The following is a 27,407-nucleotide window of genomic DNA, read 5'->3' as shown; positions in this document are numbered from 1 at the left end:
CCTTCATCCTTTTCTTCTCTTCATTCTGTATGTTGACTGTGTAAATGTCTGTATACTCTCACAAACTTTCTTTAAGAAATGACAACATTTCTTAAGTGTTCGGCATACAACCTAATACTTTAATTATATTATTCAACTACATAACTAAACATCACTTTCTCAGATAAATTTCTTCTTGTTTTGCCTCCTAAATCTTTATACTAATGAGCTGCTAGAAAGGTAGATAGGTGATGGTTGGACAAAAGGAAGTCTGCTTGGGCTGTGGGACTTGTCAGCTGTTAACCAGGTAACCTATTGACTCTGAGATTTCCACAGCCATACGACGTTGCCAAGATAATAAACGAGAAGGGCTGTGTCCAAGCTGGAGAAGAATGGATGGAACGAAACCTGCTGATTGTGGCCATTGTAGCTGTAGCAACTGCATTCCTTCAGGTAAAGTATTAGTATTTCATAGTTGAGGATCGAGAGAATGAGACTGCTTCTTTATACAAGGCAACTGATGGTAAAATAGACCAATTAGATGTATCAAGTGAGGGTATCTACACTAGTGATAAGCTGATCATAATTATATTGCAATACAGTAAAAGATACAGAAGAAAAATGGATGAATTGTGACTTTTCTTTGTAGTTTGTGAACCATGTAAATATTAAGAAATGTATCTTTTGGACCATGGTAACGGTTTAGAGAGAGTTTTCTTTTCAACTGTGATGTACTTGATCTTAACTCAAGGTAATCTGGCAATCTAACTAGACTGATCACTTTTTGTAGATGGGGACAAGTTCATTTACTGTGTGATTTGTTTTTGCTGGTATTAAAACTGAAGCAGCACTGCTGCCTTATGTATGCTAGTGCTGGAAGCCAAACCCTATTTCCTTCTTCTTCATGATTTAAGTGGGTATATTTCTCTAATTCAACTGCCCTTCAGTGTAAGTGAGCATACAACTTGTAGGAAATAACCATGAAGTATTCTTGAGGGCCTTATCTTCAATGGACTTTGGTGGTCAATCTGTTCCAGTCCTTCCTACTAACAACTACTCTAAATAAGTCAGCTAATGATGAATTGGATCGCTGATGCAGGTTTTCCAACCAGAAAATATAGATCCTCTTCTTCCTTTTACTTTTCCTTGCAGTATGAGTTGTTGAAGATGTATATCTCACTGCTAATAATGTGGCCAAAGTATGCTATCTTCCTTTCCTTGATGGTTTTTCTTATTTCTAATTGTTTCCTCATGTGCTGCATACCCATATCATTTGTTATGTAATGCATCCAAGATATTCTGAGCATACAACAACAGCACTAGAGTTCAAAGGCATTTAACCATTTTTTCATTACAATCCTGGATGTCCATACCTCTGTACCGGTACTGAATAACAAAGTGGAGATCTTGGGTTCTAATATGGGAGTTTAGGTTCAGATTACTTAATACTTTTAAAATCCGATAGAATGCATTTGTGCCTTTTTTCTTTTTCAGTTCAAATTTTTATTTCTGATATTGCTCCCATCTCTCATTTAGCAAACATCCTAAATAGTCAGTCCTCTGTACTCCTTGCAGTTGTTTCCCATTAACATAGATCAGATAATAATTCAAGCGGTTACTCAAATAAGGGCCCGTTAGGTTTTTTTCAAAATTAAATTTTTTTCCTTTTTCTTGCACTTCTTAAGAAGGCACATGTGATGAGTAGAACAAGGACTCAGCCATGTTTGTACTTGCTGGAGGAACCACACGTTAAAGTACATGGTCGGTAGAAGAAGGACCCAATTATTCCGCTTGGGACTTTGTTATAACTCGACTGTTTTAAGTTTGCAGAAGAAGGGTCCAACAGATTATATTTGGCTCTTATTCTGCCAGCTGGGATGTTTTATACTAGTAATACTCTACTACAATAATTAATGCACTCTTTGAATATTTATATTGTTCATGTTTGTATTTACTCTGATTTCTGATCTCAAGTATACAGGAAAGGTCCCAAAAGACTTACAAGGGTAACACACAACACAAAGCCAGAAAGGAAAACCGTAGATGTAGTGCAGAAAATCAGTGATCACATTGAAAGCTAGATATTTTTCACCGGCTCTAAAAATAATAAAACAAAGCTCAATAAATGCAGTCGCTTAAGTGCGGCCACTATCTAGTATTCGGGAGATTGTGGGTTCGAACGCCACTGCGGCAATCCTGAAGATGGTTTTGTGTGGTTTCCCATTTTCACACCAGAAAAGGCTCTGGTAAGACCCCAACTGTACCTTAATTAAGGTCATGAGCACTTCCTTCCCACTCCTAGCCCTTTCCGATCCCATTGTTGCCATAAGACCTATCTGTGTTAGTGCAACATAAAGCAACTTGTGAAAAGAAGTATATATAATAAAACTGTATGACATGTTTCTGGAAAAGCATTTCCCAGATGTCTACAGAGAACTTAGAGCAAAGAAGCAAAACTCCAAAACTATATCATGCAAAGTACCTTATTAATATTTCTTAAAGTATTATAGGGACAAATAATACCCTTCTGGCCTGCCTAGAAGTGATGTCTGCTCAACACACGAAGAACTGAAAGCAAAAATCCAGCTAGAAGTTCGTGAAACACTTAAGATATCACTTGAGGAGGATCTTAAAAGCCATAACCATAAAGCTCATGTATTTTTTGTTAAGCTTAAAGAAGCAGAATCTAGGTGTTAATGTAAGAAAAGATCTTCATTGGGGTAATCACATAAATGGGATTGTAAATAAAGGGTACAGATCTCTGCACATGATTATGAGGGTGTTTAGGGGTTGTAGTAAGGATGTAAAGGAGGGGGCTCTAAGTATCTGGTAAGACCCCAACTAGAGTATGGTTCCAGTGTATAGGACCCTCAACAGGATTACTTGATTCAATAACTGTCAAAAATCCAAAGAAAAGCAGCTTGATTTGTTCTAGGTGATTTCCAACAAAAGAGTAGCGTTACGAAAGTGCTGCAAAGTTTGGGCTAGGAAGAATTGGGAGAAAGAAAACGAGCTGTTAGACTAAGTGGTATGTAATACCAATATAAATGGCCCGTTATTGGACATTATAAATTTTCCAGCGAACTCATTCCTGGTTGCCAGCATTTCGCACCAGTGTGCTAAGTTGGGCTCATCAGTTGGTAAATAGCACACCCACCAAGACGCATGGCTTGTGTATACCCTGGAGGCCACTGCGTAGGCTCCCAATGGGAATCAACATCTTTATCATCTGATGGCCAGGCAAGCATCAATTCTTTAAAATGAGACAAAGTCTCTCATAGTGCATTGGCACTACCGGTGGCTCCAAGTAGCCTACGCAGTTGCCTTCATGGTATGCACTAGCCATGCGTCTTAGTGGATGTGCTATTTACCAACTGATGAGCCAACTTAGCACAATGGGGCAAAATGCTGGCAACCACGAATGAGTTACCTAGGAAAATTTATAATGTCCAGTAACTGACCAACTATATTGGTATTATAAGTGGTATGTTCTGAGCTGTCAGTGGAGAGATGGCATGGGAGGACATCAGTAGACAAATAAGTTTGAGTGGTGTCTTTAAAAGAAGGGAAGAGAACAATATGAAGATAAAGTTGGAATTCAAGAGGACAAATTGGGGCAAATATTCGTTTATAGAAAGGGGAGTTAGGGATTGGAATAACTTACCAAGGAAGATGTTCAATAAATTTCTAATTTCTTTGCAATCATTTAAGAAAAAGCTAGGAAAACAACAGATAGGAAATCTGCAACCTGGGCAACTGCTCTAAATGTAGATCAGGATTGATTGATTGATTGATTGATTGATTGATTGATTGATTGATTGATTGATTGATTGATTGATTGATTGATTGATTGATTGATTGACATGAAACATTTGCTCTATATATATTTAATGTAGGAACCTGTAATTAATAGTATATAATTTGTTATTACCTGTACATAATATGATGTATAATCAACAGTAACATTGTGCAACATGCTGTAACATCCAGAATAACGTATCTTTGACACTACAGGGTCCTAGGATGTTTTTTACATTATAACTATGTTATTCCACACTCTAGAATATACTGGAAGATATGTTGTGACATATCCTTCTATAAGCCTGGCCAGGCAACACATACCGTATATAAGGAAGCGGTCTTGATGGTGGAGTTGAGTTATTGTTTGACAGGAGTTGTTCTTGCGCATTCGTGGTGTGCCGACATGCTAAAGTAAACAGTCAGCAGTCAACTGTTTCAAGGTTGCAGTCTCCATGTGCTTAGTGGTAAGCATTTGTTAAACATAGTGGTTTGTTGGTGTGTGTGTTTTTAATGTGAGGTTAAGTTGTAATTAATAAATTAATGTACGAAACGGACAGCATTTTCTGTGCATCTTTGTGAATACATCATTGGCGACCATGGACAGGAAGTAAGAATTTACGAGTGAATATGAGTGTAATGCGAAATAGAACAAAATGAAATTGATGCTAGAAAGAATATGTCCGTTCAACAACTCTAAGTAAAAGCCTGCCAAGAGAAATCTTCTGACGAACGGCAAGAAGAAATTGCTGCAGATGTGATTACGGGAGGTTCTCTTCAAAAAAAGAGATCCCGAAAAGTTTTTCATTGAGGCCGACGAAGATTCGCAGTCAGAAGATGAAGTAAATATTCCCAAAATGTTTTCTAATTTAATGACCAAGTTGCAGGCACTCAATCACAAAATCTCAGACATTGATTCACAAGTTAATTCCAACTTAACACATCAAATTTCAAAAGTAAATGACAAACTTTCAAACAAAATTTCAGACGTCTATTCCGCCGTAACAGAACAGATTGCAGACCAAATTTTGAAAGTAAATGACAAAATTTCAGATGAAATTTCTCAAGCTAATACAGTTTTAACTGGACAAATAGCACAAGTGTACACGCAGGTTTACAGTGTTGAACAGAGCCTTGAATCGAAAATTTCAACAGTAGATGACAAAAAATTTCATCGCAAATTAGCGACGTCATCAATCGATTAACGCAGCAGATATCGGACATCAAGTCAAAACTGGGACAGGTTGAACAGATTAATAGTAGGGTAAGCCAGCTGGAAGGGGATATCTCAAACCTCAAGGAGGAGGTGGAAATCCAGATTTCCGGCATGAAGTAACAGGTTGAGGGGAGAATTTCTACCATCGAGGGAAATTTTGAAGGCCGTATCTGCCGTCGAGGGAAATTTTGGGAGCCGTATTTCTGCTGTTGAAGGAAGGTTAGAAAACCGGAATTCGACCATCAGGGGAGATGTGCAGAATATAAGAGAAAGCATCCTTCATGTGGTAGGAGATAGATTAACTCAAACAGGATGTATCGCCAGATCTCTAACCCCCTCAAACCTTACCAGCAATACAGGACACCTAGACATGAAGGTGATTATAGAAAGCCTTCAGGAATTCCACCAGCGACTGGAAGAGAACCCGACTAGCTTCATCAAGGGATCGGTCAGTCTATTAGGGAGGACTAATCTACCAGAGGATATCTTCGTGCAACTCATCACACCGCAATTAAAGGGGCAAGCCGCTATTCGGTGGAATAACTTGAAGGGCTTAAATTTAAACTGGATGGACTTCAAGAGGGAATTCCTCACGAGGCTTAATTCCGAAGGAGTGAAGAGCTCCATGAAAAGGAAGCTACTGACTGAGGCACAAGCCACTGGCATGAGAGCTAGCGCCTTCAGAAGTACTAGCTCTTCAAGCGTCTGCACCCAGAAAGAAGCGAGAATAAGGTCTTACCAGACATCACAGAGCTACTCCATGATAAGATTCGACCCCTAGTGAAAGTATCACAACCGAGACCCTTAGATGATCTACTTAGAATCATCACCCAATTGGAGGAGGAACACAAGAGCAAAGCTATAGAAGAGATCAGCGCAGTTAGGAAGTGTTACCAGTGTGGAAGAACGGGACACCTGAAGAACAAGTGCCCAGCCTTGACGTCGGAAGACTAGGTCTGGCCCATTCTGGATTGAGATGGGGGGGACTCGGGAACAGGAATGCGCCTCAAGACACGACAGACAAGCAACCCTGGCAAAGTAGGAGAGGGATTGGTCAGATTGTGAATAGAACAGGCCAACCCCGCCCAGCTATCATCTTAAGGAGAGGCAATGAGAACTTTTCAGCCATACTCGACAGCTAAGCAAGCCATTCATTTGTCAGCGGGACTGTTACCAGATTACTACCGCCTATAAAGTATCACTATCTCAGAAGGGTAGTGGGAGCAGCGGACGGGGTAACGTATTCCATGCAAGGACAGACTAACCTAACCGCTAAATGCATGGACCTGCCTATTGTAATTGACATTACAGTGATTCAGAACCTAATACCTGACATCACATTAGATCATGACTTTCTGGTGGAATACAAGGTGATCCTAGACTATGCAGCTCATGAATTCTTTCTGGGAAAGGACAGACATCTGAGGGTCGCCTGGCACGATGGAAATCTCCAGACTCGGAAGGATGCGGAAGTCGACGTAGACCTGGGAGATATCCAGTTAACGCATCTTCAACCAAGTGAAGAAGCGGAGCTGAGATGCGCCTTAAAGGACTTTCCGGAAGTAATCACCAATAAAATAGGAAGGACTACCACTGTAACACACACCATTGAATGCAGCACTTCTTTACTCATCAAGCAACATCCATATCCAATCAACCTGGATAAGAGCGCAACTTTGTCATTCAGAAGATTCAAGAGATGGAAGGACAAGGTCTTGTCGAACCATCTACATCCTGTTGGGCTTCACCTATCATCTTACCAAAAAAGAAATATGGGGAGTATCGACTGTGTGTGGACTTCTGCAGGTTGAATCAGAAGACCGTTAGTGACGCCTACCCCGTACCTGACTGAAAGACTTGCTGAAACAAGTAAATGGGTCAAGGATTTTCTGCACACTGGATCTCAACTCTGGATACTGGCAGGTGGAGGTCGAGGAAGGTCCTGGACCACTGACCACCTTCATGACACAGAGAGGATTGTACCAGTTTACAGTAATGCCTTTTGGATTGAAGAATGCTCCTGCCACCTTCATGCGACTGATGCATAAGGTATTATCAGGATATGTTGGAGATTTCTGCCAAGTGTATCTCAATGACATTTTAATTCACACCAAGAATTTTCAGAAACGCCTTGTACACCTGAGGAAAGTACTGGAACGACTGAAGATTCGACTTGCCAACTGAAGAAGTGCCACTTCGCCCAGCCCTGCCTAGAATATCTTGGCTATGTCCTAACATCTGAAGGCTTAGAAAGACAACCGGAGAAGAATCGAGCTATTGAAGAAGCTGAACACCCGTGGACCAAGTGACAAGTATGTCAGTTCCTTGGCTTGTGCGGATGGTATAGCAGCTTCGTGCCACACACTGAAGAGAAGGCAATACCACTCACCGATCTACTCCATAACAACCGCCCATTCCGATGGACCAGCAAGGAAGAGGTAGCATTCCAAGACATTAAGGCTGTGATATGCAATGCTCTCGGTCTAGCCCATCCCGACCCTCAACAAAAGATGTGCCTGCAGATGGACGCCAGCGACTCTGGCTTAGGAGCAGTATTATTCCAGGAGAGGAGTGACGGCGGATGGGACATCATCGAATATGCCAGCAGGAAGCTATCTCCTACAACGCTACTGCACTGCCAAGAAGGAAACCTTAGCCGTGGTGTGGGCCATGGGCAAATTCAGAGGCTACTTGAAGGGAAGGAAGTTCCAGCTCTACACCAATAATGCCGCTCTCAAATGGTTGAACTCGGTCTCTGGCTCAAAATCTAAATTGATGTGATGAGTTCTGTTAATTGCAGAATTTGATTTCAATTTGTGGCACGTCCCAGGACTGATGAACATAGGAGCGAACAGTTTATCTAGGCACACGGCGATGGAACAAGAAGCGAGGAGCACCATTGTCGATAGGGAGTTCCCACGAAAACACCAGAGTGAGCCTAAGGAACCTGTCCTTATGACCATCAAGAAGGAACTTGACCTGAGAGTAATCAAACAGTGGCAAGAACAAGACAAGCCCTGTAGGACCATGACGCAGTGGATTAGGAGCCAAAACACCGATAGTCGACTTGTCCCAAGGGAATTCAAGATATGCTACAAGAACTTCGGGTTGACGGAGGACTCTTGATGTACAGATCGCACCTCTCCGATACACCTGCAGTAGTGGTGATGCCTAGACTGCACACGGTGGACATTCTCGAAACGTTCCACAACAGCACTGAAGCCGGACATCCAGGAGGTGAAGAGACATACCAGTCTATCCGACGAAGATTCTTCTGGGTCAATATGCGGAAAGACATCCTGGGCTATGTGAAGAGGTGCTACATCTGTGCCTGCACCAAGACAAGCAACAGGAAGGCAGATTCCAGTCAACGACGAAGATGGCCGCAACGTCCGTGGGAGGTCATAGCCCTGGACTTGATGGGTCCTTACCCTAGAACACCTCAGGGTAAAACAGGACTCCTAGTAATCACCGATCTCTTTACAAGATGGATTGAGGCCTTTCCGATACCAGAAGCCATGACGGGACGCATCACCAGCCTTCTACAAAATGAGGTATTCAGCCGCTATGGTTATCCAAGGTGCATTCTGTCCGATAACATGAGTCAATTCACGTCGAGGAAATGGCAGCAAATGATGACAGAATGAGGTGTGGAACACTGGACCACCCCTGTCTACAACGCAAGGGCCAATCCCACGGAACGACAGAACCAGGAGCCCCAGCGAAGCTGTTCCTTGGTCAACAGCTGTACAGCACCGGGGATTGGGAGATTTGTCCGCCATCCACTTCTGGTCAAGAAGATGCAGCTGTTTTCCTAGCAGAGTGGCAGCAGCAGCAGCAGTAGGACATCAAGGAGAAGCAAGCTTTGGCCGAGAAGAGATCCCGTGCCCAGTCCAAGGCTCAAGATGTCAACGAGACCCAGATCTTCCTACCAGGCCACCCACGAGGGTTTGCATGCTGAGTGTAACGTCAGGAGTCTCGTATGGTTGTTTCAACCAGAAATCAATAAAACACCAAATGCTTACTTAATATGCTATTTATTGTTACAATAATACAAGGTAATACTATTTAAACACAGACAAACACTTTTCAACATAATTATTATAATAATGAGATTGCCTTTTGTTGATGAAATTGAAAAAACATTTCAAGTTCTGTTCATGGAAAATACTTTTAAAATGATGTTTAATTTCATTTAACACACATCAAGACAATGCTGCTTCTCTCTCTACTCAACAATGAATGACAACAGTGCACTTTCCCCATTATAAATAATTCTACGTCATGAGATGGGTATGGTTGAATAGACTGGAAACAGGTAACGTGAGGAGTCGCGTGCGAATGAAACGACCGTATAGCCAGCTTGCCACTCACTGAAGGAGTGGAGAGGGATAACAGTGGTGTGACAGAAGTGTGGACGAGTCCATTGAAAGGTACTGAAGGAGAGGAAGTATAATAAACAGTGTTCGCAGAAGGATTCATCAAAATAAACAGAAATGGTTGAAACGATCCGACGCAACCCCTCAGGGGTTAAAGTTTATGAGCACTACTTTCCAAATCCTAACCCTTTCCCATCCTTCTGTCACTAAAAACATTTCGTGTGTTAGTTGATTAAACTACTTGTAAAAAAAAAAATTAAATTTGAATGGCTTCTTTGGTTTGAATTCTTTCCTTTCTTACTCCCTTGTCTTTCTGCAGTTTTTATCCATGTAGTACAACCATTTAGCATTTCATTTTTGCATTTCAAGAAAAAGTGTTCAAAAGAAGTATAGAATACATTAAATTAACAGTCCATTAGTTCACAAATATGTTTGTAAAAAAAGGCACAGAAAATGGTACTAAAGATTCGTCTGTTAATTTTGAAATCAACTGATTACAGACTACATTCTTATGTCAATAACAGAGATGTCCTTTGAAAGTGGGAGGATAAGGCAGACTTGTCAAAAAGATAGTTGCAATTTCATGAACAAGAATGAAATAAGTTTGCAAGAAGACACTAATTCTATTTTTTTAACCCACATTTTAAAACATCTCTGACCAGCATGTAATCAGGCATTATAACACACAAAGTTGAACTTTCCCTGGAGATGAGAACAAAATAGTAACCATGAATACACAGTAATCTTCTGGGCTGTACATATTTTTTTTACCAGCAGTGATAATGATTCCTTTGATTGAGCCTGCAAGTAAAAAGTTAGAAAATTATTATAACAGTACAGTGAAAAAATAGTGATATTTCATCCTTGTAGATCAGTTGTACAATTTTTAATAGTAATTTCTTGAAATTAAATATTCATTGAAATCCTGCAATCATTTTGAGTGGAACCTTTATCACTCTGTGACTTCTCATTTCTAAAATCTCTCGGACTGATCAGGAATCAAACTGCAGTCACCTCGGTGTGAAGGTACTGTGAATTATTCTAGCCATTTCTTAGGAAGTAATTAATTTATAAAACATCCTCTTTCCTTTTGTAATATTATGTAGATAATTTCACTAGTTGAATTAATTCAAACTATTAACACACTGATTTCAGGCCACTTTCTTATTCCTTCAAAGTGCCTTCCACCATATGTAAACCTAGGACTAGATTTCACAAAACACTGGGAAAAATAGCAGCCTACACTAAATCAGTATCAATGTTCCTCTTTCCTGGTCTCCAACGTTGCACATGTTTTGTTCATTCTATATATTTGCTGATGCCTCATTTAATCCTCAACTTGTGAGGTCATATTTCTGGGACTTAAGTTCTGAGCTGAGGTCACAAAGACCACCAATAGATCACTCATACTGGCAGTGATAAATTACAAGTGATAAGGTAATTAAGAATATGTGTGTTGCTAGTTCAAGTTATTTGCCACGTGGTATGTACAAATATACATTCATAGTAAATGTGAATCACAAGAGCTATCATCCAAAAATTGTATAATTATTATTGAACTGTGAAGAGATAAAAAAATTAGGAAACTACACAGTATAATTCTGCAGGAAACAATGACAGAAGGTCATGTATTTCAACCTGAGAATATACTTGCAAAATAGGGGACTGCACCTCATAAGATGAGGGTTAAAAATTATTCCGTATGGCCTTCAGCCCCTGTCTCTGGTCTACATTGCAGGGTTTTGCACCCCATAGCTCTGAGCCTGAGCAGGTTCATTTTGAGCAACTGACTTTTTAAATGTAAACTTAAAAGCTTTTCAGTCTGTCGAACACACAATTTCAATACAAATATTACACTGTAACATACCTGTAAAAATTTTTTTAAAAACACTTCTTAAACAAGGAATAAAACGCACACTAGCAACCTTCCACTGGTCGAGCCATTTTTTTGTATCGCTGCTGCTGCTACTACTACTACTACTACTAATACTACTACTATTACTACTACTGCTACTACTACTACTACTACTACTACTACTACTACTACTACTACTACTTGAAATGAGTGCTGGCGTTCCACAGGGATCTGTCCTAGGACCCACCTTGCGGAACATTCTATATGATGGTGTCTTACGCCTGCAGCTGACAAAAGGGACAACATCTATTGGTTATGCAGATGACCTTGCAATAGTGGTAATAGCAGAGAATGTAGAAGAACTGACCTTCCGAGTAAATGAATCACTGAGACGAGTTAACCTTTAGATGGTAAATAATAAGTTGAGATTGGCTCCATATAAGACTGAGGCTGTAATTTTGAAAGGTTCCAGGAATTGGAAAAATGTCTGTTTCTTATTAAATGATACAGAGATTATCCCAGGAAAGTCTGTACGATACCTTGGGGTTCTTATTGATAGGAATTGCACATTTGGTGCACATGTGAAGGCAGTAACCCAAAAGGCAGAGAAGAAGGCATCGGCATTAGCCAGACTTATGCCTAACATCGGGGGACCAAGAACAGTTAAGAGACAGATTATTTGCTCTGCAGTATATTCCATTTTACTTTATGCTGCACCTATCTGGCACAATGCACTCAGGAGGAAGATTCACCGAAGAGCTATGGAAAGAGTACAGAGCAAAATGCTGCTCAGAGTTACCTGTGCATATCGAACTGTTTCGACAGCAGCTTTACAAGTTGTAGCTGCCAGTATTCCCATCGACCTCCTCGTTGTAGAGAGAAAACTTTGGCATGAAACGGGTGCAACTATATCTGCTGAAGAAAAGAAAGCCTCGAGGATCCAACTCTTACTAGATTGGCAAGACCGATGGGATGGCACAACTGATGTTGGCCAATGGACAAAAAAGCTAATACCCAACATAGGAGACTGGCTTAAATGTAGACATCGGCAGGTAGATTACTATCTGTTGCAGATCCTGACAGGACATGGAAGATTCGGCGTATACGCCACGAAGATGGGAAAGACGCAGGGAGATGGTTGTCGGTACTGTTCTGAAAGGGATACAGTAGAACACACTTTTTTCTACTGTGTTCGATGGGAAGAAGAACGAAGAAAAGCCTGCCAACAACTTGGCCGACGACTCACGCCAGGGAATCTGGTTCAGATTATGTTAGAGAGCCCATCTGCCTGGAACACAGTAAAGGCAATGGCGACAAGCATTATGGGGATGAAGGAGAAAGAAGAGAAAGGAAGAACTTAATAATATACATCACTCCATTCTGATGTCATGCCGACTAGCAGTTCCAGAATGGTCTGAGTGAAGAGGGCAGGGGTTTTTAGTTGGTGGAAATCCAACTCCCACACAGAGTGGTGTCTTTAAAAGATTTTCCCCTGCCATAACAAAAAAACTACTACTACAGTGTTTTTTCACAAGTTTGTATAAATAATACAATGTTAAGACTCTTGACTTATATATATATAAAAAATAAACACTCCAATTTTGGCAGAAGTTAAAACTTAAATGTATTAGTTGTAAAACAGATTTGGTCAAAATAAACAGACAATAGCAAAATATATTACAACAGAAATGTCACTAAAGGATAATATAAACAGTACAGTCAAACAAACAGTGATAATATCTAATAAACAAGCAACATCATTCAGAGAGAAGTTATATTCACATGATTCCTTATATTGAGTCCTGTACCTAGTCTACTCATTAATCACTATCATTGGAGAGTAATATGGCATTTTCGTAGCATATCTGACAGATATGTACAGTGTGCTCACCACATACTGCCGACTAACATTTGGCACATCGTACTGCTGTTTTCCTGTGGGTTTTTTTTTTTTTTTTTTTCTCCTTAGGGTAGTAGGCACATTCGACTCATCTGTGGCTCCCTTGGGGCTGAAATTCTGGCTATTCATGAGGCAGGCCAACAATTTGCTGGATTTTCAACTCTAGATCGGAATGAATGTCACTGTATGAGGCCCTAGTTATCAAGTGATCCTTTACTAGAGCCAATGCTAATGTTTTCAGATATTTCTTCAAGGGATATTTTCTGATGTGTTACGTGGAAGAATGATGTGGGCATTGATCCAGACATCCAGCAAAGTAAAGAATATATGAAGGGGCCAACGGTAACAAACCCTAGCGACTGAGTACTAGGCTTTCAGTTTGTCTACCATGTCCACCCCACCTTTTGTGAAGTTATAAAATGTATTAACACATGGTGTACTCGAGTCACCAGACAGTTCATCAATTTCATCTGAATCTTGCATGCTGGAGACCAATATCAGATTCTTGCACCTTTTTGGAACGTTTGATACTAACATTAGATCCTCACTAAAAGCTTAGGTGGTGAGTTCACAACTTCAGCTGGGATTTCATGATTATTTTTCCTTAAAGTACCAACCATCGTAAAGTTGTACTCCCGCACAAGCTTCTTCACAACCAGTTGTCTATCATAACGTTGCAACCAGTGTTCACAATACTTTTGGCCTGTTATCTGACACAAATGGGCCTTCTAGTTAAACAAAAACAGACGTCCGTGAATCGACCATAGCGTAGTTCTTGAGTCCATACTTTGCCAGCTTTCTAGGCATGAATTGCTTAAAACTGCATCATTCACGGAAGGACTCTAACATCTCATCCACTGTAACCTATTCCCCTAGAGAATAGAGCTCTTGGCATCATTCCACAAACTTTTCAAAAACATCTCTGATTGGTGCAAGTTTATCACAGGCTTTTTTGGCCTGCCTTGTCTGAGCATCATCAAACTGAAGTGATCTCAACAATAAATATCATCTGCAGCAAGGCATAACCGCACGAAAAATTTCAGAAGCCCAGAGATCTTCAATATTACAATGGGATGACTTACTCCACCCAAATATAGCACACCTATAACAGCCTTTATTTCTTCAAGGTGGATGTCACATCACTTTTCCTAAAATAATTGTATCTTATATGATGTAACCTAGTATTTGTATAATGTACTATTTTTTCAACATTTTATCTGGGAAAAACGGAGACCACGAATCATATTCAGGATCGCTATTTGCAGGCTGTTCAGCATCTGAATCCTCTGATTCATCAGTATTCCCTTGGCATATACTGTATCCTAGGGAACATCATCTACTCTCTCTTCAATCAGCCACTGTCTAATCTTCTTGTCTTGAGCCTTTGTTTACCACCAAATTATCAAGAATGAACAGTTTAACATAAAATCCTGGACAATAACTGGTTGTATGAACACCGCAGGTCTAGGGTGCGTGTAGGACTCATTCTTAGTGCACTGTTGACAGAAACAATGTCTTGTTGCTACAGACAGCAACAATATCCCACACCAATGCCATTACTCAACTCATGAAACCCTAACTGCCAGCTACACAGATATTCAAAATTTTACCCCTCGACCAACGAAAGGTTAAACAAAGACTGGAAAGCTTTTAAACTTCAATATTTGTACATGAGTCAACATTGAAAAGTATGGCTTCCTTCTTAGCAAACTGACTTTTTGGAGAGAAGACTACTTCATATGTTATGTTTATAATGAGTGTTGAAGTTAGGAAGATCTGATATTTGTGATAATTATGGCAGAAAATGCTCCCAAAAACATGCTTAAATGTGTTATCACCATAGATTTTTCAGTGATGTTCAAGAATATTCATAGTAATATTAGTTACAATGAATACTGTTAAGTTGATTGATGTTTAGAATTCAAGTATTTTTGAACACTTCTTGGCTACAATATTTGTACATGATTATCATCATTTAGTCTTTTATGTCTTTTAGTTAGTCATGTATTTTCAGGATATCGGTCATATTTCATCTTCAGGAGCAGAATAGAATTGCTTTGTAACATATGAAATATGCTGTTTATTTTAATCTTTTCTATCCTGCTAATGACACACATTGGATACAGTATGTAATTACAAATAGTCCTATAATGACACAGTCTAATTTTGAATTACTCTTACTTTTCAGATTTTGGGGATATGTTTTGCACAGAACCTACGAGCGGACATATTTGCCCAAAAAGCGAAATGGCATTGACAATTACGGGCCCCCACTGCTGTCTAGTGACAGAAAAGTATTGAAGTAAGATGACCTGAGGCAGGTATAAACTGCACGATCATCTTCTTCACGGTGAGGGGCCCCTTTGCTGCTGTCTACTCTGCACTTGGAAGTATGGACTATCTGTGAACCAGTGCACAAGAACACATTGCTTTGTGTCTAAAACTCATGAACCTATAACATAATAATACCAGAGGTGACAAAAAGAAATTATTTTCTATACTCAACGTGATACATCATTTCTGCCAATTGACTAATTATTAATCGCATATCCAAAATTGAGCTGTAGTGTGATTTTTTTTTAACAAATGTGGAATGCATGTATGTAAATGTTTTATTTCTGTGGATATGTGTGGTGTGGTTATTATATTAATTAATCTTGTACTTGATAATTTTTTTACTATCACTCATATTAGTTCAATTTTTATGTGATCATATTATTTTATAAACATTTTTATATTAAAAATTTGAACTAACAGATGTTTTTATCCTATGCCATAGTGATTCATGTCCACACTGTGGTCCTCATGATGTTTTGGGTAATGCTAAAATTTTCACTATTAAGGACCATACTACAGAGAATGTGAGATTTTACATAATTAGACAGCAAGAGAAAGTTCTGAATATTTCTCATGTTTGTCCATTCTTCTGAGGATTAGTTTATCACTCAAAAATAGTAACAAATGTCTACTTTTGAAGTTGTAACCAGTGTCTCAGTCAGCTTAACAACTAGAAAACAGCAAAACACATACTTTATTTAGTATTATTAATCATTACAGACTATATACTGTACCGGTACTATGCAACCGATAATAATAATTATTATACTTTTTCTTTCTTATTGCTTGTCCTGTATTTTGTTGTTATGAGCTCAAGTTGGAATGAGATTATTATAGCTTTTAGAAACAGGGTCATAATCCTTTTTATAATGCATTTTATAATATGTAATACATTTGTGCTCTACTGTGTGTTGTTGGTTTTTTGCTGTTAAGAGTGTTTTTACATAGGCAATGTTATTCAACCAGCAACCTTTATATTTTATTCTGAGTAAAATATAACCAAGGTCATTTCAATGGGAAAAAACAAATACAAGTGTATTCCTTTGTTTTAAAATGTTTCCAAAACAGTGGTGGCTTGTGCATAGCAACAAAAAGTAAAAGAAACCTTCTTTAATTTCTTTTGTTTAGGTATTGATGTTTTGAACTTGGTATGTAAGAGAATATTGCTTTGAAATGAGTGTGAATGAATCTGTGCATTGTATCACTGTTTGTTCTTTATTTCAGTTGCACCTTTCTCCTCTTACTCTCATACTTACTTCCTAACATCAGGCAAGCATTCTTAGCTCCATTGCTTGTTTAATAATTAAATGTGATGATGTCAGGGGATGAACTTGAACTCCAATATTCTCATATTAATTTTATACTACATAGAAAATGTGATACTGTGCATTATAACAGTAACTGAAAACATAATGTAAGGTGAATTATTATACCGACAATAAAAAAAAATCTCCAACTACCCTTTCCCTGTTCAATTCTCAGCCCTTTATTTTGTATATTTGCTCTCCGTTAATGGTACACAAAGGGTATAACTCTATGAACATTATCTTTACTAGAAGAGGATTCTGCCATATTTCTCAATCATTTCCGTCATCGACCACATCCCTGATATACTGGGGAGACCAGCGTTGTAAGCTTGTGTTCTGTACAGTCCATGTTCAATTTCCAATTCTGCCACATATATAAGATTGGTTTGAAGTATGGCATTGAGTTCCCTCAGAATTGTGAAAACAATTGAGTGACTTTGTATCTAATGCAAAATGTATCAGCCTACATATAACACACATGATGACTGGAGCAATAAACATATTTTTCTGACCCAAGGAAAACAGTTGTTGGTCATTAGGCAGAGTTTGTATCCTAGGTAATATTCTAAGAATAGCCTTGAAGTTGTACAGGTCTTAAAGAATTCAGGAAACACACAAAGTGTATTCAACTTGATTGTTATTATTATAATCAATACTTTGTTAGATGAAACTGGATGTAGTTCCTTTGTGAGACTCTCTGTTTGATTCTGTCTACCTATAGAAGTTCTTCCATTTGTTGCTGTAGATTGGCCTGATACATCCATAACAGCAAAAAATCTTGCTAAATATGCTCTGGGCACCATTTCTTCTTATCATCTCATTCTACGTCTGACTTGTCGGCTGAATGGTCAGCATACTGGTCTTCGGTTCCGAGGGTCCCGGGTTTGATTCCCGGCCGGACCGAGAATTTTAACCTTCATTGGTTAATTCCAGTGGCTCAGGGGCTGGGTGTTTGTACTGTCCCCAACATCTCTACAACTTACACAGCACACATAACACTACCCTTCACCACAATAACACGCAGTTACCTACACATGGCAGATGCCGCCCACCCTCATCGGAGGGTCTGCCTTACAAGGGCTGCACCCGGTTAGAAATAGCCACACGAAATTAAATTATTAAATCTCATTTTACATACCAGTATTTATCATCTTAACAGGCCATCTTTTCAAGTTATTACAAATGTCCTTGTTTTAAATTTTGACTGTTTGGCATACGTATGAGGGAGCTTCATATAATTTGTCTGAAGATCACAGTTGCATGATCTAGTGTAAGTCTAAATGTTAATGTACAGTATAGTAGATACAGTTAAGTTAATAAATTTCATTATAGTAGATACATGTTTATTAAGTACAGTTTCAATATAGAAAAAAAGTAATGCAATTTTTTTACATGTAAGCTTGTACCTTAAACTATTTCTCTACATAATTTCCAAGCATAATTAAAGCAGTTATCATATCATGAAACAAGCTTCTGAATTCCATCCTCATAGGAATCTGCCGCCTGATGTGCCAGACACTGCAGCACAGTCGTTTTTAGGTCATCATCAAAGTTATGCCGCTGACCTCCTAAATGCTTTTTCAAGTGCAGGAACATGTGGTAGTCTCATGGTTCTAGGTAGGGCTATATGGAGGAGGATCAAACTTTCCCAACCAAATGAAGCCATGAGGTCTCAGGTTCGATTAGCCGTGTGAGGTCACACATTGTTATGAAGCAAAAGAATCCCCTGTGTGTGCATACCACGCCGTTTGTCTTGAATTGCATGATGGAGTTTACATAAGGTCCTGCAATAAGTCTCGCCATTTATTGTGTCGCCCCGGTGAAAAAAATCCACAAGCAACACACCCTGCCTATCCCAAAACGTAGTGCACATGAGTTTGCAAGCTGAAATTGTTTGCTTGCACTTCACTTTCTTGTCTGATGTTGAGTGCCTCCATTCCATGGATTGCTGTTTTGATTCTGACAATTCAGCTTGGGAACACATCAGCTTCATTAGTAAGGAAAGTCAAAGTGCTGCCTACACGCTTGGTTTTGTGCACCTCCCTGTCAGCAACCTCAGTATCCAGAGTAAGCACAACTTCTGATAAACTAATCATCCTTCCACAATTTCATAAAGAACACTCCTTGAAATTTCAGGCAACTCATAACTTAATGATGAAATCATAAAGCATCTGTTTTCTTGAACCTTTGCATCAACTTTCTGCACCAAGTCTTCAGTAATGACAGACGATCGCCCACTACACTTCTCGTCAAGGATATTAGTAGGCTGCCTTTAAGTGCTCTGACCCATTTTCTTGCCATTCCTTCACTCATAATTTGTTCTCCATATACTTAACTAATCTGCTAATAAATTTTAATAGCTTTCACGTCTTTTGTATTTAGAAAATGAACCACAGTGCGTACTTCACACTCAGTGGGACCGTTAAATGTCAGAAGCATTTTCAATGTGCACAGACAAATGTAAATCCAGATGAATGCTTCTGTAATGGCATTTGTGGCTATCTTACAGAGGTACTCTCTCATAGTGCATTGGCATGGCACTGCCAGTGGCTCCAAATAGCCTACGGTCTCTCATAGTGCAATGGCACTGCTGGTGGCTCCAAATAGCCTACGGTCTCTCATAGTGCAATGGCATGGCACTGCTGGTGGCTCCAAATAGCCTACGGTCTCTCATAGTGCAATGGCACTGCTGGTGGCTCTAAATAGCCTACGGTCTCTCATAGTGCAATGGCACTGCCAGTGGCTCCAAGTAGCCTACGGTCTCTCATAGTGCAATGGCACTGCTGGTGGCTCCAAATAGCCTATGGTCTCTCATAGTGCAATGGCACTGCTGGTGGCTCCAAATAGCCTACGGTCTCTCATAGTGCAATGGCACTGCTGGTGGCTCCAAATAGCCTACGGTCTCTCATAGTGCAATGGCACTGCTGGTGGCTCCAAATAGCCTACGGTCTCTCATAGTGCAATGGCATGGCACTGCTGGCGGCTCCAAATAGCCTACGGTCTCTCATAGTGCAATGGCACTGCTGGTGGCTCCAAATAGCCTACGGTCTCTCATAGTGCAATGGCACTGCTGGTGGCTCCAAATAGCCTACGCAGTGGCCTTCACAGTATGCACTAGCCATGTGTCTTGGTGGGTGTGCTATTTACCAACTGGTGAGCCCAACGTACCACAATGGGGCAAACGCTGGCAACCAGGAATGAGTTAGCTGGAAAATTTCATTGGCCCATAATGGTGTACCTAAGGTGGTCCATTTATTTTTCTTTAAGGATTTGGTACGGGAAACAAAACATTAACTTGTAAAACAATTAAAATAACAAAAAACAGTACTGTGTTCAATTCATTAACAATCTTATTTGTAATTTAATGCATCAAAATATTGTGAGGAACTGTTAGGATGGAACCGCAAATTCCAAATTCACTCAGAGCCTCATATGGACAGTGCACAGGAGGTCTTTAAATTTTGTCTTTACTAATCTGCTTCCCTTGTAGGAAACAGCAAGAGGAATGGCATGACCTAATGTATCTGCACAGCGATAGTAGTGCAGTTCTTGCCATGGTCACTGGCTATATTATGTATACCAGTGATGGGCAGTGCTCTCGCTTGAGACTCTCGCAATAATCTTGAGACTGATTTTCCTGTGCTGCAATTCCAGTAACTATGAACGTAAGCTTAATGATGTATCATCATCAGTTATTGTGTGAAATAATGTTCTCATATGGAAACATGTGTGCTGATAAATTTTGTCTAAAGCCTGGAAAAGTACTGCATGTTCAACTATGAGCCCCTTAATACCATTAACAAAAGTGAAAACAGAATGTCACTACCTTAAACGGTTCATGAGTTATTTGAGGTGAATATCTTAGTTAAATAACCCTATATAACTTGTTAATAACTGTAGATAGGATGTACACCTACCTGGATACATCTCAATTGTTGTCGACAGGGTAGCTTCTTGTGATGCAGGCTGGGCCAGAGGTGTTCTCTGTGACGATTCTCATTCAGTGATATCATGTGCTTTTAGGTGCCGGATCATCCCAGAAGTATTTCTGCTGACATATTTTACTTCTTTTGAACAAACAACATAGCGGACTGTGCTACGTGGCATTTTTTCAAAGTAATCCCACATCCACGCCTTGCGTTACGTTTTGGACATTGTCTTAAAGTTTTTGCGTACAATTAGAAATAATTACACATTGCACCATCATATACCGAAGTACCTAATTTATAACACAAATACTCTGTGACATTGTAAGGAACTATTTCCTTTGTTGCCATGTTGGTAAATACAAGCAGTGGACAAATGGATATTGAATGTGGGTCTAATAAATTGTGAGTGATAACGATGTATACCTACAGTAGCCCTTAGTTTCTGTACTTAGCCTACTCAATAGTGTACTTACTGCTCCATTCAATTCCAGAATGCGTATCCTTTGTAATTATGATATTCTGTGTCGAAATAGACCTTGGTAGAAATGAAAGAAATGAACAGCCTAGTCGCTTGTTGACGTGTATTTACAGAATGGAGAAGGCCCCTGGATGGATATTCGCATACTCGGCACAAACAACATTCAGCTCCGTCTACCTGTAGGCCTATGACATGCTTCTCATTGCACAGTGTGGGGACAGCTCTCTCATGATCTCTAAATTTCTCGCAAGAAACAGGTGCTTGCGCTAGTCTCAAGAAATCTCGAGACCTTATCTCAGACTGTCCACCGCTAATGTATACGTCTAGCTCCTTTTTCTAGCTAGCACAGTTTGTGCGATATGGAGGCAGAGTTGGTTGTCTTTCTAATCCATATTGTAAATGGACTGTGGCTTGTCCATTACACCAAGTTCCAGAATTACAGTTTGAAATGATCATTTATAATAAATTTGTCAAGTTTTTGTAAGCTTGCTTGATTTATATTTTGTGGCTTCCTCCTTGATATATTTGGATGTGTCTGCAGAAACAACTTAACCTAATTCTTGTTGATGGTTAAATGGGTTTTGTATTCCATTTATATTGCAGAAATTATACACAGTGAGTTTCAGCACCTTTCAAGTAAGAGACATACCTACATCAGCTGATCTGTGGATCCTCTAACAGAGCTGAAGCTCTTCAGCAGCAGATAAAACATGTTTCCTCCCTGTAACTTTGTCAACTACCAGAATGTAAATGATTTGTCAATGTCCTCCTGGGAATGCCAATGGTGTCGTCAGCATTTCTAACAGATATAAATCTTATACATTGCCTTTGTGAGGTCATGTTTTGTCCATGTTTTCCCTAGTACTCTTCCCATAGTGCTCTGAAAGTATAAGTAACACCATGATATTGCTTGGATTGGTTCTTTAGGTAGACACCCATGGCTATCCTTTTTTGGTATGTCTACCTTACTTGATACTTAGAGCATATTTATGTTTTGTATGTACAGACAAATTCTTCCAGAAAATGAATTATATTTAAAATGAACTACATTAAGAATCCATTTTTATTCATTCTCAAATTGTGAACACACGTGGCTATCAATGCACTTTACAAACAATAGTTCAGAAAAAGCTTCCTTTACACCAAGGCAGTTGACTTATTTTTCTATATCAGATTCACACCATGCTATATACTTTTATGACATCAAGTTGCTAATGGCTACCCTGAAACCCTGGGCCACCTTTGATTCATTTACTAAGACCTATATATGTACAGGAAATAGATGGAGAGGAACAACTTACCATGTAAGCACATACAGACAGAGTACACATTAAAGAAAGACATGGGTCCAAAATTTTCAGCTACAGCCTTCGTCATTGCAGGACAGGTCTATAATTTCTCTAGAAATACTAGTAGAATTTCTTAAAACTTGATCCCATTGCTGGACAGGAAGGATTGAAATAAGTTATTTTAGGAACTACATGAAGGAACATTTTGCCATATCCTCCTCCAGACTGCCAATCACAATGAACACAGAGGGATTTCATTCTATCAATGACCGAGCTCGATAGCTGCAGTCGCTTAAGTGCGGCCAGTATCCAGTATTCGGGAGATAGTAGGTTCGATCCCCACTATCGGCAGCCCTGAAGATGGTTTTCCGTGGTTTCCCATTTTCACACCAGGCAAATGCTGGGGCTGTACCTTAATTAAGGCCATGGCCGCTTCCTTCCCACTCCTAGCCCTTTCCTGTCCTATTATTGCCATAAGACCTGTGTCGGTGCGGCGGAAAGCCAATAGCAAAAAAAAAAAAAATTCTATCAAAGTGTAATGGCACACAAACAAAAACAAAAAAATTAAGATGTCAGGCCCCTTTAAACAATCATCATCATCATCAAGCAAAAATTTTCAAATAATTTGTGCTCTCTGGTGACTCAAATGTAATAAATTTTGACAGTCTCTTGATGTCCTATTCTATCAACATTACACAAGTAATTTTAGTGTAGTTTCAAATTTGTCATATACTTCAATAATAAGCTTAATGAAATTGTTTAATTAATCTATATGGTACATGTACAGTCAAAGAAGTAATGGTGAAAAGATTTCGGTAACAACCTGGAAAAGCTTGCTCAAGTGGCAAGAAAACCTTTCTGGACCATACTAAGGGATCTTAGAACGGTAAGAAAAAGAGAAATGAATAGTGTTTTGGGTAAATCATGTAAACTCATTGTAGACCTCAGGGAATCACTAAACAGATGGAAGGAATATTTTGAAAATCTTCTCACGGTGAAAGGAAATCTTTCTGTTGAAGTCGCGAACAATCAAATTCATGGGGAGAAGAAAAATTATGGCAGTGAAATTACTTTCGAGGAAATGGGAAGGATGGTAAATAAACTACATTGCCATAAAACAGCAGGAATAGATGAAATTAGACCTGAAATTATTAAATATATTGGGAAAGCAGGGAAAAACTTTAATGGAAACCTTTTGATTGGACAAAAGCAGTTATTGCACCTGTATATATGCATGAGAATAGGAAAGATTGCAACAACTATTAAGGTATTTCATTGATCAGTACACGAGGCAATGTATTTGCTGGAATTATGAAAAGGAGGATGCAATCAATGGTTTAGAGTAAGTTAGATGAAAACCTGTGTGGTTTCAGACCACAGCGGGACTGTCAGGACCAGATTTTCAGTACCGGTATGTGCCAAATATGACAAATGTTACAAGAGGAATAAATGGTTAACGTTTATATTCCATAGATCAAGTGAAGGATATCACAGAGTGCCGAGGTATAGGATGTGAGACTTACTGGGTATTATGGAATTAGGGATAGGCATTTAAATCCACAATTGGTCCACAATTAGCATTGACGGTAGAATGAGTTCATGGTATAAGGTACTTACAGGGGTTAGACAAGCCTGTAATATTTCAGTTTTGTTGTTCATACTATACATGGATCATTTACTGAAAGGGAGGGATTCAGTTAGGTGGAAATGTAATAAGCAGTTTGTCTATGCCAATAACTTGATCTTAATGGCAGACTGTGCTGAAAGCCTGCAGTCTAATATCTTGGAACTTCAAAATAGGTGTGATGTGAAAATAAATCTTTCCAAGACTAAAGCGATGTCAGTAGGAAAGAAACCCAAGAGAACTGAACGTCAGGTTGGGAATGCAAAACTGGAACAGGTAGATCATTTCAAGTATGCAGGATGTGTATTCTCCCAGAATGATTGTATAGTAAGTGAGATTGAATCAAGGTGCAGCAAAGCTAACACAGTGAGCTCGCAGTTGTGATCAATAGTATTTTGTAAGAAAGAAGTCGGCTCCCAGACAAAAGTATCTTTACATTGGTCTGTGCCCAGACCAACTTTTCTGCATGGGAGTGAAATCTGGGTGGACTCAGTATATCCTATTCATAAAAGTAACTGACATGAAAGTGGTAAGACTGATTGCTGGAACAAACAGGTGAAAACAATGGCAGGAGTGTACTTGGAACAAGGAGATAAAGTCTAAGTTAGGAATGAACTCGATGGATGAAGCGGTACGGTATGCATAAACTGGCTTTGGTGGTAAGGTTCATCGGAGGTGAATGGAAGAGGATAGGATACCTTAGGAATATTATGGACTCAGTCATTGAGGGTAAGAGAAGTAGAGAGAGAACCAGATCACAAAGATTAGACTCAGTTTCTAATAATTTAAAGATAAGAAGTATGGAACTAAATGAGGCCACAGTGCTGCAGTACCGGTAGTTATAAATAGAGGATTGTAGAGGCATTTAGTAAATACATAGATGGTTGCAGACTGAACTCTTGAAAGGCATAACAATCTGTAATGAGAATGTATGATGCTATGTACAGTAGGCTTATACAGTATTGGTATATGTTGATATCCAGACACAAATGGAAAATTTGCTAATTACCCTTCTAGTCTGAGACAAAAAAGTATGTGGAAAAAGAAAATTTACAGTCAAAAGGAGTATTTTATTTATATACTGTATGCAATTTATAACCTCACTTCCTTTCATTCAACTCATCTGCCTTTAATGAGAAACACTGTTAAAGAAATAGCTTTAATTTTGTTATTGTAAGATAACTTTCCAAAATTGAAGTGCAAGCCACCTCTGAATGATGACATTGATTTTTATGTAGTACATTAATCTGACAACTTCCCATGATGCCATTTCCTGTGTCAACTTCTGTTGTAAGTTTATTACCTACCCAAGTAGAATGTACTTCCTTGTTGGAAGGTTGAGAAACAGTGTCCAGTGTCATTGTTTTATGCTGATAACACAAAGATATTTCTTCAGCAATGAAAAAAAGCAGCTCATTACATAATTTCCTATAGTTAAATAAATCTTATAAATCTGAAATATTGTCTAGCTATCCACTTGATTTTCCAAAGACATATTTAATAAAAAGAACATGATAGATGGAACCTTCCCTTTCTCAGGACACTATACAGTATGTTAAATATATTATCTTAGGTGACAAAAAATACAATTACAGTGTGATGGATTATTTCTGTCACTCGACCAGTAATTTATCTTCTCAGTACTCCTGACCACATTGCCCACCAGAACAAGCATAACACCATCATAAGATTGGTAATATGGAAATTACTATATTTATTGCATTTGTTTCTGAGTGTTTATCAGTTTGATATATGATTGTATGCATTTTGGAAGAAGAAAGCAATATAAAAAGTTTTCATAAAAGCAAAGTTGATTTATTTCTATCCAGTAAAATTGAGGATAAAGTTTTACAATACCTTATATGTTACTTTTATAATATTTTATTAAATATTTCTTACCATTATATGAGGGCCATCCAAAAATTAAGTTCTCCTATTAAAAAGAACAAAACAACATTATTACATGAAAAACTTTATTGGCACACGATACAGCAATGTTGGAGCTATTTTTCAACATAATCACCACCAGAATTGAGACACTTGTCATACTGTGGGATCTACTTTTTTATGCCAGTGTTGTAGATGGCTGCTGTGTGGAAATGGACATTCATCTTCAGCTCTTCATCCATGTGTAAATGCTGACAGGAGGACAGGAATTTCTTGAGGTGCAAGAAAAGATTAAAATCTTGGGAGCAAGATCAGGACTGTACGGTGGCCAGCCAAACTCCTCCAGAACAGTTGCTGAGAGCCAAGCTATATATGGGAGAGCATTGCCATGGATCAGCACAATATCTGCACTGAGCATTCCATGCCTCTTGACTTGAATGCCCATTGCAATTTCCGCAGAAACTTTATCACAGACCAAACCTCGCAGGCGGCCAGACAAAGAATACGAGCCGCCATTTCAAGCCACCGCTGCTGCGCTACTGACACCAGGTGGGACTTGTCTGGCCAATATATGATTGCTACATCATAGATCTGTTGTGCATACTCATTTTTCCCAGCTACTTACGTTCACTTTACATGAAAAGAAATCGGGAAACTTAATTTCTGAATAGCCTATGTACCATAGCTTACAAATATTACTGGTAAATCAGAATGGTTATAGGACCTAAAGATGTTAACACATTCACTTTCATCTCCTTCCATGGGTATTTAATCATGCAGCCCAGCAATTTTTAGATGCCACCCTGACTTGCTAGCTAACATGTAACACACGGATTCAACTTAGTATCACTCCTATACTATAAACTAAAAAATCTGAAAATTTGTACACACCTTCACAAGATGATCTAGTATGACTTTTTACTTGCCATGACTATTCATTTCATCACTTGAACTTCAGCTGCACACTTCAGAGACCTTGGGACTGGCACGTGTTTATTTAGATCACATATCCCACAATACGAAAAATTACCCAAGCTGTAGTAAAGTGTGCATCTGCCCACTGTCTACTGGCAAACTGCTATACTGTGTCATCTAATGTACATTTGATTGTAAAAAATTGCTGCAAATTCAGTATGGTATATTACACGCTTGAAATCTAATCCGACTAAGGTCGGATATGGGAGTGAATGTGTTAAGTAAGAGTGCTGATTAATGATAATTGCAGCTATTTGAAGTTAACAAAGTTCTTGGGTTATGTGATAGTCCAGGAAATATAATACATAATAATAGTGAAGCCCAGAACAACCCTAAAGAAATCTGTCACATAGGCATGAATGTGCCTATTGTAGTTACTTTCCATGTCTGGTCAAACCTAAAAATTTCCTCTAATTAACAGCTGAGATGGCCTTGCCAGTTGCTTGAGAGATGT

At 39.0% G+C, this 27,407-nt stretch overlaps 1 protein-coding gene across 4 annotated transcripts in view; it reads left to right on the top strand.

Annotated features, from left to right (window-relative positions):
- The window catches only part of Tsp26A (Tetraspanin 26A), an 84,911-nt gene extending 68,246 nt beyond the window's left edge, over nucleotides 1-16,665 (top strand). For 2 of the 4 annotated variants that reach the window (XM_067137008.2, XM_068225366.1), the window contains 2 exons: nucleotides 316-432; nucleotides 15,316-16,665. In XM_067137008.2, coding sequence (XP_066993109.2) covers nucleotides 316-432; nucleotides 15,316-15,384 — 186 coding nt within the window. In that variant the 3' untranslated portion in view covers nucleotides 15,385-16,665. Of the gene's footprint in view, nucleotides 1-315; nucleotides 433-4,041; nucleotides 4,127-15,315 lie in introns of those variants that run through there. The other 2 variants (XM_068225367.1, XM_068225368.1) reach the window with 2 other exon arrangements.
- Nucleotides 16,666-27,407: the final 10,742 nt, after the last annotated feature.

The sequence above is a fragment of the Anabrus simplex genome, chromosome 1 (genome assembly GCF_040414725.1).
Source record: "Anabrus simplex isolate iqAnaSimp1 chromosome 1, ASM4041472v1, whole genome shotgun sequence".
NCBI classification, from domain to species: Eukaryota; Metazoa; Arthropoda; class Insecta; order Orthoptera; family Tettigoniidae; genus Anabrus; species Anabrus simplex.
This window is presented reverse-complemented; position numbering and strand designations above follow the sequence as displayed.